A 16,760-nucleotide genomic window follows, 5' to 3' on the forward strand; every position below is an offset into this window, starting at 1 on the left:
ATTGGCTATCCCACGATCTTATTTTACAGTACAGTGACTCGCATTAATATTCGGACATCTTTTAAAGCATAATAATTTTATGCGAAAGTAGATGAAATGCGTATGCCAAATTGATATAAACGACACAGTTTAATAATCGTTCACGAACTAATTACAGTACCGTGAACTCCATATTTAAAACAAATTATCATTTAAACAAACAAGTTATCATTTAATTCGTAGTAAGGGACTCTAACATCAGCTGCCATTGTCTTTATAAAAGACAATGAATAGGTATTTTTATATTTTTCGTTAATATATTATATATTATATATTTAAGAAGAACTACACAAAGAATAGTTATTGGGAATAATTACACTACCAATTACATATTGAATTTGTAATGCATTTTTTTGTGAAGAACAATGAAATAATATTACATGATACTACGATATAATGGCACCATTTTTATTAGAATCGAATAATCTATAATTGAGAATATACATTCTTACAATCGATCAGACGTTATTACAAATAAAAATGAATTTTTTAAAATCTTTGTTTAATCAGCTTCAAATTATTTTAATTGTCTTTTATATGAATTTCTTAACGTCTGTTTATTTTGCCTGTACAAGTGTCTGTAACAAAAAAGTAAAATCATTTCTTTTCTCAAATAATTCGTTTTTGAGAAGATTATTGTATTCCAAAGAGGAACAATTACGATTCCGATCTTGTATTGGTTGATCCGGGATTGAATTGGTTGATCTTGTATTGGTAGATAGGGAAACATTTAATGGGAATTTACAATTAAATGCAAGTAAAATCGTCAGGCTGCTTCTCAATGGTGTCTGTAACGATAATGTTGATAACAATAACCGACTGACGTACCCTCCACCTTGCTGTCTAGGTAGTACTGCAAATTCGTAATAATCAGAAATCGTTAGGAACCGAGGAACAGTTGCGACAAAGAAAAGTTCGATTAGATTGCGAAAAATTAATTAGTAGAATACTGAATTAATGCTAGAACTACTGAGTCTAGATAGGACTAACATATATTGTTTCATAACAATGATAAGAATTAATTTATTCGAAATTCGTACGAGCTTTATTATACTATATGCTTGAATGAATAAAAGTTTATAAAACAATGTCACACTTGTTTTATATGATTAATATAAATTATATATATATAAAATTAGATTATGATTTTATATAGAATGTTTTATTTTATAATTTCGGTCACTGTAACAGTCAAAATCCGATACAAGTCATTTTGACCCGTTGCAAAAGTTCGATTATTGAATTGCAGTAACGAATTACACAAAATAATGTATTTTATTTGTTTATTTACTGCCGGATCAATCAACATAAACGGAAGAAACATCGTGTAAACGACTAAATTATTGATGGTCACGGTTGACTGTCGTGGTGATGGAAGTGCAGTGAATTCTCTCTAATTTACTTTCAGCTTGTAAACAAAAATGGACAATTTAGAAAGAGGAAACACGGTTATTCGAGCCTCGTGACTCATTTTCACAATTGCCGATTGTCAACAATTATAAATACGAGATGCAATGTCGAATAAATGTACCTCCTCTTTCCAAATTATACATTTTTATTTATAAGCTGAAGAACAATTAGAGAGAATTTGCTGTAAAGTTGAAAATAAACAAACGATTCCTTCAAAACGTCTCTGCCGAAGATAAAACAAACTATATCTCAGATACGTTGCATATTTAGTACCAAATCCGCTAAGCAACAGAATTGGGTATTATGCGAATTGTTTCGATTAAATATGTATCTAAAATAATTATTCGAACGAATTCTTTTCAGTCAAATATCTTATTCGAATAACAATTATTAATAACTAATAACAATTTTTAATAACAATTATTCGAATAACATTACTCTAAACAAATTATTCTATCTATTCGGATATTTCTTTATTTTATATTCGAATAAATGACTCGAGTAGAGATTGTAAAATTATTCGAATAGTAATGGATATAATTTGCATCCGAAGAAAAATTATTTAATGCATCAATAATCACTCTACCTGAAAGTAACAAATTTTCCGATGCAGCAGTTGAAAAAAAGTTAATTGTAAAAATTAACAAGAAAGAACTTAATCAACACACAATAATTTTTGTACAACTTGATCATTTTTCGAATTAATTCCTGTACAAATAAATTATTATTCGAGTAACAACTTATCCAAATAAATTTTGAATCAAATTCGGATAAATTGTTATCCAGATAAATTTTTATTTATGGAATGAAGTTGTATTCGCTGGTCTCTATCTCTCATTCATCATCCGAATAAAATATTGTCCAACTCTGATTAGTAATGTAATGATTATTTCATCCATTTCTCGGTTTGTTAACAATACGTGGAAAACTTTGTCTAGTTAAAAGTGCACCCCTAAATTGTCAATTTTTCGTCAACACGATTCTTTAGCTTATTTTAATTCGAATGTACCTCGGAATCCAGGTCCCAAACTTTGATCTTGCAACTATTCAACGTAGCAGGCACTGCAACAAAAATCGGAACATCTTGTTGCTGGGAATTGGCTCAACTTCGATATACAGCGGCTAAAAGAATTTGCACATCATTCTTAAAACGGAATAACTTTTTTGTAATTGGGCTAAGCGACCTAAATTTTTTTATGGATATTAGAGGGATTAGCTTACTAGACAATAACTAAAAAAATATTTTCAAAAATAGCAATTTGTTGGCCTGATAAAATAAAGAGAATATGCTGTTTGTCTTACTTTTTCATGTGTGCCCATAACGAAAATTTAAAAAGCGCATTTTGTAGATTTCGGTAACCTATTTGCATATTGAAAATTTCATTGAAATTAAAAATCGTAATAGTTTTGTCCCGATTTTTGACATTTTCGACCAATAACTGTCAGAATTCTGTAGTTTTTAAAATCTTTCAATGCTTGTAACTCGACTCTGCTTTAATCAATTTCGATTCAGCATGCAAATAAGTTACCGAGATCTACACAATGAATTTCTTAAATTTTGGTCATGGGCTTAGATAAAATAGTTTAAGGACCAGCAGTTTCTTTTATCATGCCAACAAATTGCAATTTTTTGAAATAATTTTTTAATTGCTTGACCCAATTACAACGTTATTCCTTTTTAAAAGGTGTGCGAATACTTGTTTTACGCACTGTACATACAGGGTCTTCCATTTAAATGTTTCCACCTAAATTGACTAGTATCAAGAGACGAATACGATGCAAAACAAAGATTTTTTGCAGGTAATTTTCTTCGGAGTATTCAAGGTTGTCGATTTTTAAAATCATTAAGAATAATATAATTACCATTGGCGATGTTTGGCACACTTATCTTTCGGAATTCGTTACTAAGTGGTTCATTTTATTAATGCTTTTACAAAATCTGTAGAATATATTGACTAAAGTACAGACATTAAGGTATACTTAATGATTTCTCGATTAGAAATGAATTTTTACCGAAATAATTGTTAAAATCCGTCCTACCTCTCTGCAACCGAAGCGCATGATACCTCTTAACCCGTAAACCAACAAATCGCAGACTATTTCATACTTCCTTCTCGACAAACCTCGACTACGTGTTCGATTCGCGGAAGATATTTCTCTTCTAACATTAGATGAGCATTTCTAAGGATCCAATCGTACAGCACCTCGTTGTGTCTCATCTAAAAGAAAATAAGTAATTTTGTATCAATTATGATACGCATAGAATTTTGCAACTTGTCCTGCAATTTATACAAAAGTGCAATTTATACAACTATTAAATTATATTAATTACTTAAAGATAAAAACTGAACGCTATCACTAAAAAATTTTGAGCACCCTCTTATATTACAGCTACAATTTTTATATTTAATTACATGTTGACTTGATCACTATAACCGACTATTATTGATAAGGCAGCGCCTGATCCAGTGTAAATCGTTAATAAAAGTTATTTTTTATTTTCTAGATTAGTATTTCAACTTGTTTTTGAAACTTCTTCTATAAGTAAAAAATAAATGTAATGTGTGTGCTATTAGAATTAAGCTCGACTACATAGTTTACCTGGCGAAGAATCAGAAATTAATTTCACGCATGCTGTTATTTAAGGTAGAAACTAGATTATAGATTCATGAAATTATGACTAAAGTAAGTAGATCAATAGCAAAACAGCAAAATCACTGTATGAAGTTCAAAATACTGTTGCATTATTTGCAGCTAATTAACGCAGGTTTCTGTATGTTGCGATTCGTGCACGTTATTTATACTTTGCATAATAGTTCACAGTCGAGTCATAATTAAACAATTAAATATTTACATAAATTAATACTTTGTCATGGAGCAAACTATTAAGCATAAATGTAGAATTCTTTTCCTCGATCTACGTCATTTTAATCTAAAATTAAAATTGTCTCGTTCTAAAAGATACTATTAGGAACGAAGAAATGCTAATAATTGTAGCTGTGAAAGAAATCGTAGTGCAAGGAGTTAATAAATTAATCATGAATCTTAAATTTTGACAGTTGAAAAAGAAACTTCGTGTCATCAATATACATACAGAAAATATTACTCACGGTCTTCGTCGAGGTTAGTATGCACTTCATGAAACACATCAATCTCTCGTTCCTCGGGAACTCGCCTTTCTGTAGTCCGTCCAATAGTTCTGCACGATAAAATCGATGAAAATAATGTCGCGGTGTTTCAATGGAGTAAGAATGAGTTATACAGACGAATATCCGATTTACTTCAGTTAATTATACCTTCGGTTACATTTGTCTTCTTCTGACAGGGCTTCTTGAGATGCATAGCAGTATTCTTGGCCTCTTCTAAGGTAATTTTTTTCTACGAATAGAAACGGAGTCACTTCCTCGCGCAATTCGCGAATACGGAATGATCGATATCAACTCACCCTTTCGGCTACCCAAATGATCGCAAGCATGAATAGAAATCCTATCGCGAAACGATGCTTAGGTTCCTCATTTTGAACTGTTGCAGCTCCGCCTGATTATAAATCTAGGCTACTTCTGCAGCCGCCTCCCTCTGCAAACAGATACCTAGCTTGCGTCGACCTCTTCACCAAAACAATATATTAAACACTATCTCCAAAAGTATGGAACAACAGTCTTAAGTTTAAGCTAACTCCTGCAGACACATAGCCAAATGCTTATCGCATTTTATCCGCTACAGATCGTATTAAATTGTAAAGGAAATCTGTTAGCTATACATTCTTCCTACTATTATTCACTTTGTGAAACAAAACTTTTGGAAAGTTTTATCATTTTTCCAAATTGATATGTCACTTAATTTTTGCGGTGCACAAAAGAGGATCGCAAAGACAGTGTACGAAGTGTTCAACTACATGCACGAATTTTCTTAAGAGACAATTCTATCAGCCGATCTAACATGAAAATCATGTTCAACACTATTTTAAACGATATTTTGTACTATATAATTTACCGAATTAATTTCGTGATGTCTAAACTGCGGATTTTATGCATTTTTGACGAAAATAACTGGGTTAAATAGAAAACGGTGAAGACATTATATGAATTGAAGAATGTCTTTCTAATGTGTGCAACTTATTAAAATGGTGAAAAGTGGGAAACATTTTTGTTAGGCTTAAAGTTCTTGTAATTAGCTTAGACAATATTTATTTTGCACAAAAATCGGCAATCTAGTGATGACTGTTGCGAAAGTCAAGAAGTGAGCACATAGAAAACCTCGAAAAATAATTATTATAAGATGTCCTTTAACTCCTTTGGTAAAAATACTGTTAAATAGAGATTATTTTGAAAGGTGTTATTTATACCTTCGATAGAAATAGGGTTAATGCTAAGACACTATTCATGGATCAGAGAACTTCTTATTAATTCAAGAATAAAGCTGTTATTGTTACTCACCTTTAAGGTGTTACTCGCCGTATATTGATAGCTTTTCAGACAGAATAACTTTTTTAAAATTAATCTAAATGACTCGAATTTTTTTAAATGATAGAGGGCCTAATCTACGACACAATGGCCGTAATACCTTTCTTTAACTTTGTTATTACTTGGAATGTCAAGGTTTTCTCTCTCAGCTTTTAACGAAAATTTATAAAATACGTTTTGATTTTGATATATGAGCTATAAACAATTAAATACCACGGAAATTATAGTTTTGTCTCCATATTTGACACTTTTAACCAATACCCGTTAGAAATCTGCAGTTTTTTTAAATCTTTCAACACTCGCGGCTTGACTCTGCGTTAACTGATTTCGATGAAGCTTTCAGTTTGCAAACAAGTTACCGAGATCTATAAAATACATTATTTAAATTTTCGTTATAGGCTCAGATAAAAAAGTTAAAGACGCCAGTTTTTTCATTTTTTGTTATTATTCCAAGTAATAGCAAAATTAAAAAAAGGTATTACACAGCCATTGTCTAGTAGACTAGTCCCTCTGACATCTAAAAAAATTCAAGTCATTTGGACCAATTTTGGAAAAGTTATTTCATTTGAAATGCTCTCCACATACTTTACGCGGTGAGTGTATTTCACACACATAGTCGACGTATATGATAGCCAAGATTTCAACGATGGATGAACTTTTTTCGATAAAAACTTTTATAGTTTTAGAATGCATTCACAATTGATCAACGATCTATTATCTGGAGGTATGAGGTGCGTTCTAGTCAATGAAACAATGAAGTCTAATGCATATCAGGCTGAACACTATCCGGGGTAGTTTTTTTTTGCCCGACGAATAAAAAAACGAATACAAAAACTACTTATAGTAAGGAGCATAACTGAACCAACAACCACAAGCTTTACATGAATCATTATTTATTGCTAGGAATATACAAGAATAACGAAAAATAAACATTACAGTTATTTTCATCACTGTTAGGAGTAACATAAGAAATTTTTGCAATAATTAATGTCTTGTTATTTAGGAATGACAACAACAATAAATTGAATCGGTTTTGCACCACGTTCAATACTTGACAATATGTAATATATCCTTTATTTTTAATATTTCGTCCACAATCCTTTTGCTTGCAAAACTGCACTAATTCGTTTTGGCATACATTCTACTAAGTTTTTGCAATAATCCGGAGATATTTATTCGCACTGTTCTTGAATTCTATTATACAAATCTGTGATTGAAGTTAGTTGAGACTCATATGAATCCCGAAGTCGTCTTTTTAGTAAACCTGTTAGATTTTCTATGGGATCGAAGTCCGGGCTCCGCGCAGGCCAATCCAGAACAGAGAATTTTTTTAGTACTGAGCCAATTTTTTACACTTTCAACAGCGTGCTTAGGGTCTTGAAAAATTAGTAAATATTTTTCAGACATTCTGTGAAATAAGGATGAACAGCTTTTTTCTTAAGATTACCACTGCCACGTGGTAAAAAAATATCGAAAGTTGGTATTTTTCTTGACTTGTTCATTGATTTTACGCGGCACAGAGTCCCCCTTCAGCTGTCAAAATCAGTGGTAGCACATGGCACTCGATCGATTAACCATGTTGTGTTTCGCGCCATTGTGTCTCATTGGTCGGTGTTTTTCATTAATAACTCGTAAACAAAGTCGCAGATTGCATTTTCGCAAAGGAAAAAGTTACTTAGAATGATCTCAGCTACCCCATATTTTAGATATAAATAGACTGCTGGAACATATCACGGAAACATTCCTTTTATGGGCCGGTGCAAAACCGAGTCAACCTATTTCTATTGTCATTGCTGAACGAGGAGAGATTAATTATTGAAAATTTTTTTTGTGTTACCTCTGGCTGTTATAAAAATTACTATAATGTTTATTTTTTCATATTCTCCAATCTTCTTAACAATAAATAGCGATTTATATAAAACTTGTAGTTATTGGTTCAGTTATGCTCCTTATCTCGAGCCAAGAATCTGTACTCTTTCGTATTCAGTAGTACCGAGCCATTCGGACAGTAGGAGAACGAACAATTTTTGTGTCTTTAAAATACGAATGCAATCTCCGCTTCCGCGGATGATCCGAGATGTTAATAGCTGTGCCCGAAAAGGAGGAGTAATGCGGCCCACGTAATACGTTGCGCCAGGATGTGCAGGAATTATGCAATGCTCGTATCGTCGCTATCACCTCCGAACAGTTTTCTGTTGAGGTGCTTCTAGTCTTGATTACAACTAATCGAAAGGAGTCAGGCCTTTGACACTAGACGCTGCAGATTATTCTCGTTCCAGTATTCTCTCCTAACTGGTGCAATTTCGGGTTCGGTAGAGGCAGGTGAGAATAGGGTAATGGCCGTCACTTAAGCAAGAATTGCAATACCTTTCAAATATGACGCAACATATTTATTTAAAGTAATTTTGTATCGATTTTAAGCAATAAATTATAAGTGAAAAATACAAATAATAACATTGATTATAATATATTTTTCACTTTGTATACATATTTTTCGAGAAAATCAAGATGCATGAAGTGCATCTGTAGCATATTTCATTGTCTCATCTCGTCGATATTATCAGAAGATCTTTTGGTCGTTTCACCTAGTTTTATCTTTTTTATTCTTCTTCTATATTTTTTTCTGTTCTTCTCTTTGTTCAACATTCTTCAAGGTGACTATCATTATCCGCATATCCATTATTTATTAAAAGTGAATATAAAAAACTGAAATCAATAAAAATCAAATATAAGCTGTACGACAGCTTACACCTTGTGTTGCGTGAACAAAATATTACATCAGCGACACGTCAATACAAAATGTTAGGATTCGGTACAAAAAATAGTGGCAATTTTTGGAACTACTATTTCGTAATAACAATGCTGACTGTTATTGCCTGTTGACCGCAATCACCCCATTCTACCCTACTATGTTTTTTGTAGTCTTCCAAACGTAGAGAAGAAGGGTATCGATTGAATGTCATATTTTTTAATTCAACGTTCTCATCTTTCCTCAATTTGCTGCACGACTTTTTCTATAATATAGAGAGTGTTTTGCACTGGACATAATAGAGTTTTGCCGGCGATTAAAGAGGAACGGAAATAATATCACAGTCATGTCTAATGTGTAACAATAACGTATGTATTTACAAATTACACGTGTACAAACACTCGAATTATTTTTACAACATAACTGATAACACGAACTACATTTGTACAATGTGCGAAGCACGGCTTCTTTGTACGGTGCAAGAGTGCAAAGAAAAGTGTAATGCAACAAAACCTGTATTTAGCGACAGTATCGCAGGAGATCGTTAACGAACGATGCTCAAAGGCAAGCATCATCAGGCGCTGATTACCGAACGGTTGACTAGAAGAAGGGACAATTTGAAAGTGGCGTTCGACGAGTATTTGGCGGTCTGGTGAACGTATGGCGGTGATGCGAACTGTTTATTTCGCCGCGGCATTCATCGTTGCCAATTGAAAAATACCACAACATAGCACAACGTCCAAATCTCGTAAATGATCTCCCCAAGTATTTTTCAACGTCCTTGATTCAGCTGCAATAAATGCCTAGGTTTTATACAGGGTGTCCAGAAGTCATTCCCAATCGAGAAATAAGGTCTTCTTAGATAACCAGAAATAATGGACAGTAAATTCAACAGAGGTAAGGCGCTTAGAGCGAACTACATTTGCAATTGCATCGGCCAGTGTAATACAGCGCATATGGAGGATACAAACATTCTTAAAAATTCGTCCACGGAATCCAAGAAAAGTGGAATTAAAAAATTGGCAAGTATCATTGTTTGCATTTAAATTGAAATAGATTTTATCCAATTATTTAAATTTATTTATTTTTGCAGATCCAATCAAGATTTACAATATAGTTCGAGAACTATAATAGTACAGGCATGAAGAACTGCCGGAGATAATAATTGTGAACGGAGCCTTAAATAAAAAAATGGTATTCCTCTTTCTCAACTTATTTTCGCATGTAGAATCACCCCCTTACCGGTTGTACCACGATTTTCCGAACACGCGGTATACAGAATATTTAGTAAAAGAACAATAAGAAGTGATGTACGATTAGTTTTTATTTGTATGGGAATGCGAGAGCCGGCCCAAAACATGTAAGACAAAAAAAAGTTGTATCTCGAAGTGCCGCCTGACGAACAAAAGCTTGTTAGAATTTATTAGTCAGTTAAAGAAACTAATAAAATTGAGAAAGGATCCGGAAAGCGCGTATAGAAACACGATGAATTAGAAGGAAACGGAAAAAGAAAAACTGCGACGAAAGGAAAAAGTTGTCGAAACATCCATCGTCGGACACCTGGATAATGCAAGAAATATCTGATGGTAAAAGATTAATGACCATTACGAACGACAATGCCAAGTTTGAGAACACTTGTTTTGACTAAAGAAGTAATAAATACTTTGAAGGTAATAGAAATGGGCAATATCCTGCAGCGAATGCCTTCTGGGTGCGAGAGAGTTACGGAAAGAAACGTGCGTCTATGAGCCTCGTAATAACACTCAAAATGATTTGTGCTTAAATATAACAATAATCTGATAGTAGAGCGCGGTTGTGACCAGTTGTATATAGAAAATGGAAAGGGCGCCGTTACCTAACAGTGCCTTTATTAACGGGCTCAAATTAATTTGTACAGGCTATGAAAAGGAGGTAATCCTTACCCTAAAGAAATTGTCTCGAGCAATAAACAAGCCAATACCGAAAGATATGATAACGGAATAATTAAAGGCCGAGTTGAAAATAAGGAACCATAAAGCCGTAGCATACATAAGACTACACCTATCAGATGAACAGACCTTGCAGTTTGCTACAGAAAACAATGCTTACGAATTCTGGACGAAAATTAAAAAACATATGCGTAAGCAGCACAGGATCAAAGGATCGATGCATGCAATGGTTTAAAGTTTTTCAAAATGGAAGGAAAAGAATCCGTGAATGATTATGTAACACGAGTGGTCTTGCGACGAAGTGTGCGTCATTGGGATTGTAAGCGTCACAAGGAGAACTGGTATATTACACGCGCGCGCGGTTCGCGGAATCAATGATCAGTATAGAGATATGAAAGAAATTTTGAAAACGCAACGCGATAAATCCCTTAAAGATATATGAGGAAATTGTAAAAGATCGAGAAGAGATGGCCGCTGAGGAGAAGCAGTAGCTGCCGCCCAGTGTATATATGGAATTTAACCACACTCGACTACGCAAGTGCAGGACGTCTACCGGATAAACATTGAAATTCTCAAAAAATTGCGATGTAATCGATTTGAATGAAATTCACAGCATGCATATAAGTAATCACGATCTACAATATGTATAAAAAGTTAAAAAACATGAGTTTTGGATTTATATTGTCACTTGAGGTAATATCAATATTAGAAAAAAGCATTTTAGTCATTGTCTGGTAGATTAGTCCCACTCTCAGCTATACAAAATGGCAGTGAATTAGTTCAGATAAAAAAAAATATTATTGTGGCTTAAGGTTGCGTTTTAATCTAACCTGGGTGGGTCCAAAAACCACGATTAACTAACAGCTGAGTACTTATCCGTGTTCATACCCTCGCTACCTATCCATTACTGGGTGATACTTTGCAGAAGTTGGCTGGTTCAGAATGATCCAGTCTACTTACTCCACTTTCTTACTTCGGCGTTTGTGCCCCTTGGGACCTTCGTCGACTTTGACTAAAGTAGGAGTGAACGGGATAAGTAGTAGTAGTGGAAGTAGCGCAGGTGGGGGCGGGGCGGATTTTAATCCTCCACGAATGGCCCTCAGCAATTTTGACTGAGGATTTCTTGATTATGGAGCATACCCTCTCGCAGGTCGAAAAGGTATGGAGGCGTGGGGTTATCTGCTCGATGGGGGACATCCAGTGTATTCCCGGTTTAGGGCTAGCAGCGTGTTCGATTGAGAATGTTCACTAGGATGGACCTTATTTTTCGACCATCGCAATTTTTTTCATGCGACTCCTTAGATTTGTTCGATTTGATATAAAAATAATTTCTGAAAAAGCGAAAGTCTAAGAGTAGGAGAGACGTGTCATAATCTACTTGAAGTTTTAAAATTTCTTTAATTTTACTCCAATTCTATCTGTAACTCCATTTCAACGTTATCGCTAAAAAAATTATTATTATTTAATAAAAGTATCATTTCTTGGCTATTTGATAACAATATCTACTTACAAGTTTAAATAGTTTATTCGAAAGTCTAAGCATATATGAGTACGAGAGTACTAGAATATGAAATGTAAGTAACTGTCAGCACGGTTTTGCTTACTGCGATTACTTGCGAATCTTTCGCTTAATAAATTGACCTCCGGAGTGTTTATGTTAGATCCTTTAAACACTTTCCACTATTTTACGTTTATATTTACGTTTATACTTACGTTTATATCTTTCGTATGCTCTTCAACAAAAAAACTCGCTTCAGTCCAGGCCGAAACTCCGAACAGTTCGCATCGGAAATAATACAGTGAGTATTTTAAATTATTCTTATTGGATCATTATGAATCACAAATTGTTGGTGTTAAGTTGTCAAGAAACGGACAGTTCGATGTTAGTAATTAAAGAAGTAGAAATTTTCTGGGAAAAGTCGAGAGAGAATTCCAGTAAAACAAAAATCGGATTATGTAACTAAAGTGGAAAAACTTTATGATAAATGGCGAACGTTCTACAAAATCGCGAATCACGGAAATGATCTACAAAAAAGGCGAGAACAGGAATTTGTAAATTCATTAGATGATTGGAAGATAAGATATTTCTCCGGCAACAAAGGCAAAAAGAACGAGCCGGTTCGATGGGATCTAGTGATCACAATTTAACAAAGAAAGAAAAAAACAATCAGAGCGTAAGAAACAAGAGGAGGTGCGATTGCAACGAGTTCAGGCATCATCGACTAATTTTGAAATTATTTCTAATGTTTTTATATATATCTCTCCTAGTTATAGCAAATATATTTTTACGTTATAGATTTAGTACAGTTAGAATGATGCCATCGTCGATGAAGCGACGGAAGTCCCGTTAAGACTGACGGAGTCTCAGGTATCTGACGATGAGGACACCGAGGCATTAGACTGCGACATACCTGGGTCGAGTAACCTTAAGAAAAGATGAGGAAAGCAGATGGTTATTACCCCAAAATTAGTAGGTGCTTTAGATTATTTTAGAGTAAGCGACGTTATGCAGTTCGAATCGTTATGGCTTCGGCAGAAGGTTTAGGCCACGACATAACTGATTTAATAATAAATAGTTACAAGAAATATTCGGAAAACTTAATCCTACAAGATTAATTATTCATTGGGACGCTACACTTGTATCAGATATAAGCCAGAAAAATGTAGAACGATTACCAATAGTTATAAGTTGCGGGGAAATTAAAATATTATTGAGTATTCCAGTCATACCATCGGGTACTGGTTCCGACCAAGCGTTAGCAATCTTTTCTATGAAGAATGGAATTTTTCAACTGAAATAGAAGCCCTTTGTTTTGGTAGGATCGCAACCAACACCGGAAGAATACACGGAGCTTGCGTTCTATTGGGACAAAAGTTGGAGAAGGAATTACCGTATTTGCCATATCGCCACCACATTTATGAATTAATTTTACGTGCTACATTTGAAATTAAAATGAAGAAGTCTACGGGTCCAGATATATCACTTTTTAAAAAATTAAAAAATTCATGGAGTTCCATAGATAAAAATAATTATAAGCCTAGTACAGAAGATGAATTTATATGACAAAATGTAATAGATATCGACCAAAAGATTAAAACGACACTACAGAATTTACAACAAACACAACCAAGGAATGATTACAAGGAGCTCATAGAATTAATGATTCTAAAGGCAAAGTGGATGGCTAAGGCCATATAATGTATAAAAATCTATATATTCAGGGATGAATTTCATTTAAGTAGTGAGGAAAATTTAGAAAATATTTAAGATAAACAAATCTTGTACGTGCCTTAACGCGATTATTTATTATTAAATCAGCTTTGCAAATCATTCGTTGAATTCTGTTCGAACATGGAATTATTTAAATTAAAATATCATTTACGAACTTTGTTAATCTTCACTGTACACCTTGCATAAAAATTTCGTATGGTACACATGAGGTGTCATGCACACCAGAAAATTAGAACGGCTGTCTCGATTAAACTACATATTATTTCGGATCCGAAAAATTAGTAAATATTCTTCAGACGTTCTAAAATAAGGGTGAACAGCGTTTTTCTTAAAAATATCACTGTTACGTAATAAAAAAATCCGGAAAGTTCTCGCTTCGTGATTCGTTCAATACTTCGAACGTGGCTCGAGTCCGTCCCGACCTTCTGTCAAAGCCTCGTGCTGCGGACTCTCGAACTTCACGCCGTCACCTCTCATTGGTCAGTGTTTTTCGTTAATAACTCGTAAACAAAGTCGCAGGTTGCATTTTCGCAAAGGAAAAAGTTACTTCAAATGACCTCAGCTACCCCTCATTTTCGGCTGTTAAAATATTTGTGAAACACCCTGTATATATATTTGCTTAGATACGCACAACTGTGTCTGCGATAGCTCCTCGGTTAAAATTAGAATTAATAAGTTATCTATATAAATATAAACAGATTGACCAAGCCATCAGTAATGCTACGCTTCAAAAACTGATCAACCACTTATGGTATTTATCACCAGAAAGTGTGGGATTATCATTTTTCGATCCACACATTTTTCTTTAGAAATTAAGAAAAAGATGGTTGAAGCACTCAGCACAGAAAAGGAACAGAATTATAAAAAATTGATTATCCATATTAAAGACATCGAACAATACATAAATATTAGCATAGATGATTTTGTTTGTACACAAACATTGAAATTTTTTTCAAGCTTCCATGTAAATATAGATTGTATGTTTGAGGACCCAGCATTGTGAGAAACAGATGAAAATTGTATTGCGGCAACAAGAATTGAAGGGAATTTACAAATCGTTAATGACACAGCTAAGCGAGTAATAATGTTAATGAAAGAGTATTTAACTTGTATCAGTAAGGACGAAAAAGGAAAACAACTTGTAACTGTGAATATAAACAGTATTACCCTACAGTAGATAAGAAAACATTCAGTTAAAACTTATAATAAATAACATCAATATTTACAAAGTTGCATACAATTAAACTGTACAAAAAATAAAGATAGCATTAATAAACCATATTATTTTTCAAATTATTGTATAAAAAAATATTGCAATATTTGATTAAATAAATTATTGGAATTGTTAATAAATTAATTTTTCTGTTACAATTATAGATATTAGTCTAAAGTGACATTTAGTAGTCAAATAACGTGCTAAAATCTATATATTTCCCATTTTTAGTGAAATTTAATTTTTTTGCATAAACAAAGCCGATCTAACACATTTTCCCGTGGTCTGATCAACTTTATCTTTTATAGAATTTATATTTTTACGGAATGACTGGTTCAGGCTATGGTATCGGGCTGCGCGCTCCCGTTCGGCCAGTACCCTTCTATTTTCGGGACATCAGGGGCAGAGGTAACGGCTGGTGCTCTTCCAGCCATACCGGTCACTGCCATAGGTAATCCAGTCACATTGTGCACTGGCTGGACCAGTAGTTCCGCCACTATTGCCAGTACCCGTTATAGTAGTCCAAGTTTTTGAATTGCACCGAACGGTTCTTCAAAGCCAGCTAAAAAATGATCTTGAGAGATTGTCCCGCCTTATAAACCACAGTCCGAACCATACCGGTCGGTGTGGGAGCGTCGACGACCTCGATGCTTCGATGGATAGGAGGGCATGACTCCATTGGCCGAGGCAGTTCGATTTTAGTCCCTGGGCCCGAAAGCCCCTCTTCACGAATGCGGCGCAGGTTTTTCTTTTCTTTTCTTTTCTTTTCTATTCTTTTCTATTCTTTTCTATTCTTTTCTTTTCTTTTCTTTTCTTTTCTTTTCTTTTCTTTTCTTTTCTTTTCTTTTCTTTTCTTTTCTTTTCTTTTCTTTTCTTTTCTTTTCTTTTCTTTTCTTTTCTTTTCTTTTCTTTTCTTTTCTTTTCTTTTCTTTTCTTTTCTTTTCTTTTCTTTTCTTTTCTTTTCTTTTCTTTTCTTTTCTTTTCTTTTCTTTTCTTTTCTTTTCTTTTCTTTTCTTTTCTTTTCTTTTCTTTTCTTTTCTTTTCTTTTCTTTTCTTTTCTTTTCTTTTCTTTTCTTTTCTTTTCTTTTTATTTTCTCTCTGGTTTCATGAAAGATCGACTCGCGAACGCGGTTACCCTTTTTACACCCTCGACCTCTTGAATTAGTGTGGGCCCAAGCTCCGCGGTTTGCAAGACAAAAGGGATCTCGAAATCTGGGCACGAAAGGCTTGAGGCGGATGAAACTCGTTCCCGTAGTGCCTCGTACGAGCTCTGTTGCTCGATTCCCCACTCCTAGGCGCGCCCTAGGATACTTCCCTGAACAGTGGAAAATCTCACATATCATTGTATTGAATAAACCCGGTAAGTCCCCACACGAAATAACATCATACCGGTGTATCAGCCTTTTACCAATTCTCTAAATGTTATTCAAAAAATTGTTGTTGAGACGTTTAGGACCAATATTAATCGAAACAAAAATACTACCAAAACATCACTTCGGCTTTAGAAGACAACATTCGACAATTCAACAAGTTATATAGACTAGTCGACTATATAAGACAAGATCTGGAATGTATGTATGATCTTAGACATTAAAGAGGCATTTGATAAAGTTTGGCACATCGGTATCCTATTCAAACTAAAAAAAAACTACTCCCACACTATCTCTATACCATATTTCAATTATACTTCACCAGTAGAAAATTCAAAGGCAGATTTTAAGATAAA

The 16,760-nt window shown here is 33.9% G+C and overlaps 2 protein-coding genes across 8 annotated transcripts in view; both read right to left on the reverse strand.

The window, feature by feature from the left end:
• LOC117224051 (uncharacterized) overlaps positions 1–16,760 on the reverse strand; it is a 283,462-nt gene that overhangs the window by 238,169 nt on the left and 28,533 nt on the right. The window contains exons 6-7 of one of the 7 annotated variants that reach the window (XR_013034796.1): positions 8,662–9,451; positions 5,032–8,618 (exon numbers count right to left, since the gene is read on the reverse strand). The exons of 4 other annotated variants lie outside the window; for them this stretch is intronic. The gene's annotated coding sequence lies outside the window, so the exon portion shown is untranslated. 2 more of the 7 variants (XM_076526274.1, XM_076526271.1) reach the window with 2 other exon arrangements.
• LOC143260515 (uncharacterized) lies at positions 427–9,009 on the reverse strand. Its single transcript, XM_076526247.1, has 8 exons — positions 9,004–9,009; positions 8,806–8,926; positions 4,895–4,951; positions 4,746–4,827; positions 4,560–4,648; positions 2,459–2,511; positions 701–827; positions 427–617 (listed from the first exon to the last, which is right to left on the reverse strand). The coding sequence occupies exons 1-8, from the start codon at positions 9,007–9,009 to the stop codon at positions 586–588; spliced, it is 567 nt and encodes a 188-aa protein (XP_076382362.1). The 3' UTR covers positions 427–585.

The sequence above is a fragment of the Megalopta genalis genome, chromosome 14, assembly GCF_051020955.1.
Source record: "Megalopta genalis isolate 19385.01 chromosome 14, iyMegGena1_principal, whole genome shotgun sequence".
Classification (NCBI taxonomy): Eukaryota; Metazoa; Arthropoda; class Insecta; order Hymenoptera; family Halictidae; genus Megalopta; species Megalopta genalis.

What these genes read in the sequence shown, in the direction of transcription:
- LOC143260515 (XM_076526247.1), bottom strand. An exon ending in GAAGACAAATGTAACCGAAG is followed by an intron (nt 4,649 to 4,745) that starts GTATAATTAACT and finishes TTTATCGTGCAG; the next exon opens with AACTATTGGACGGACTACAG. An exon ending in ACCAATACAAGATCGGAATC is followed by an intron (nt 618 to 700) that starts GTAATTGTTCCT and finishes TTTTTGTTACAG; the next exon opens with ACACTTGTACAGGCAAAATA.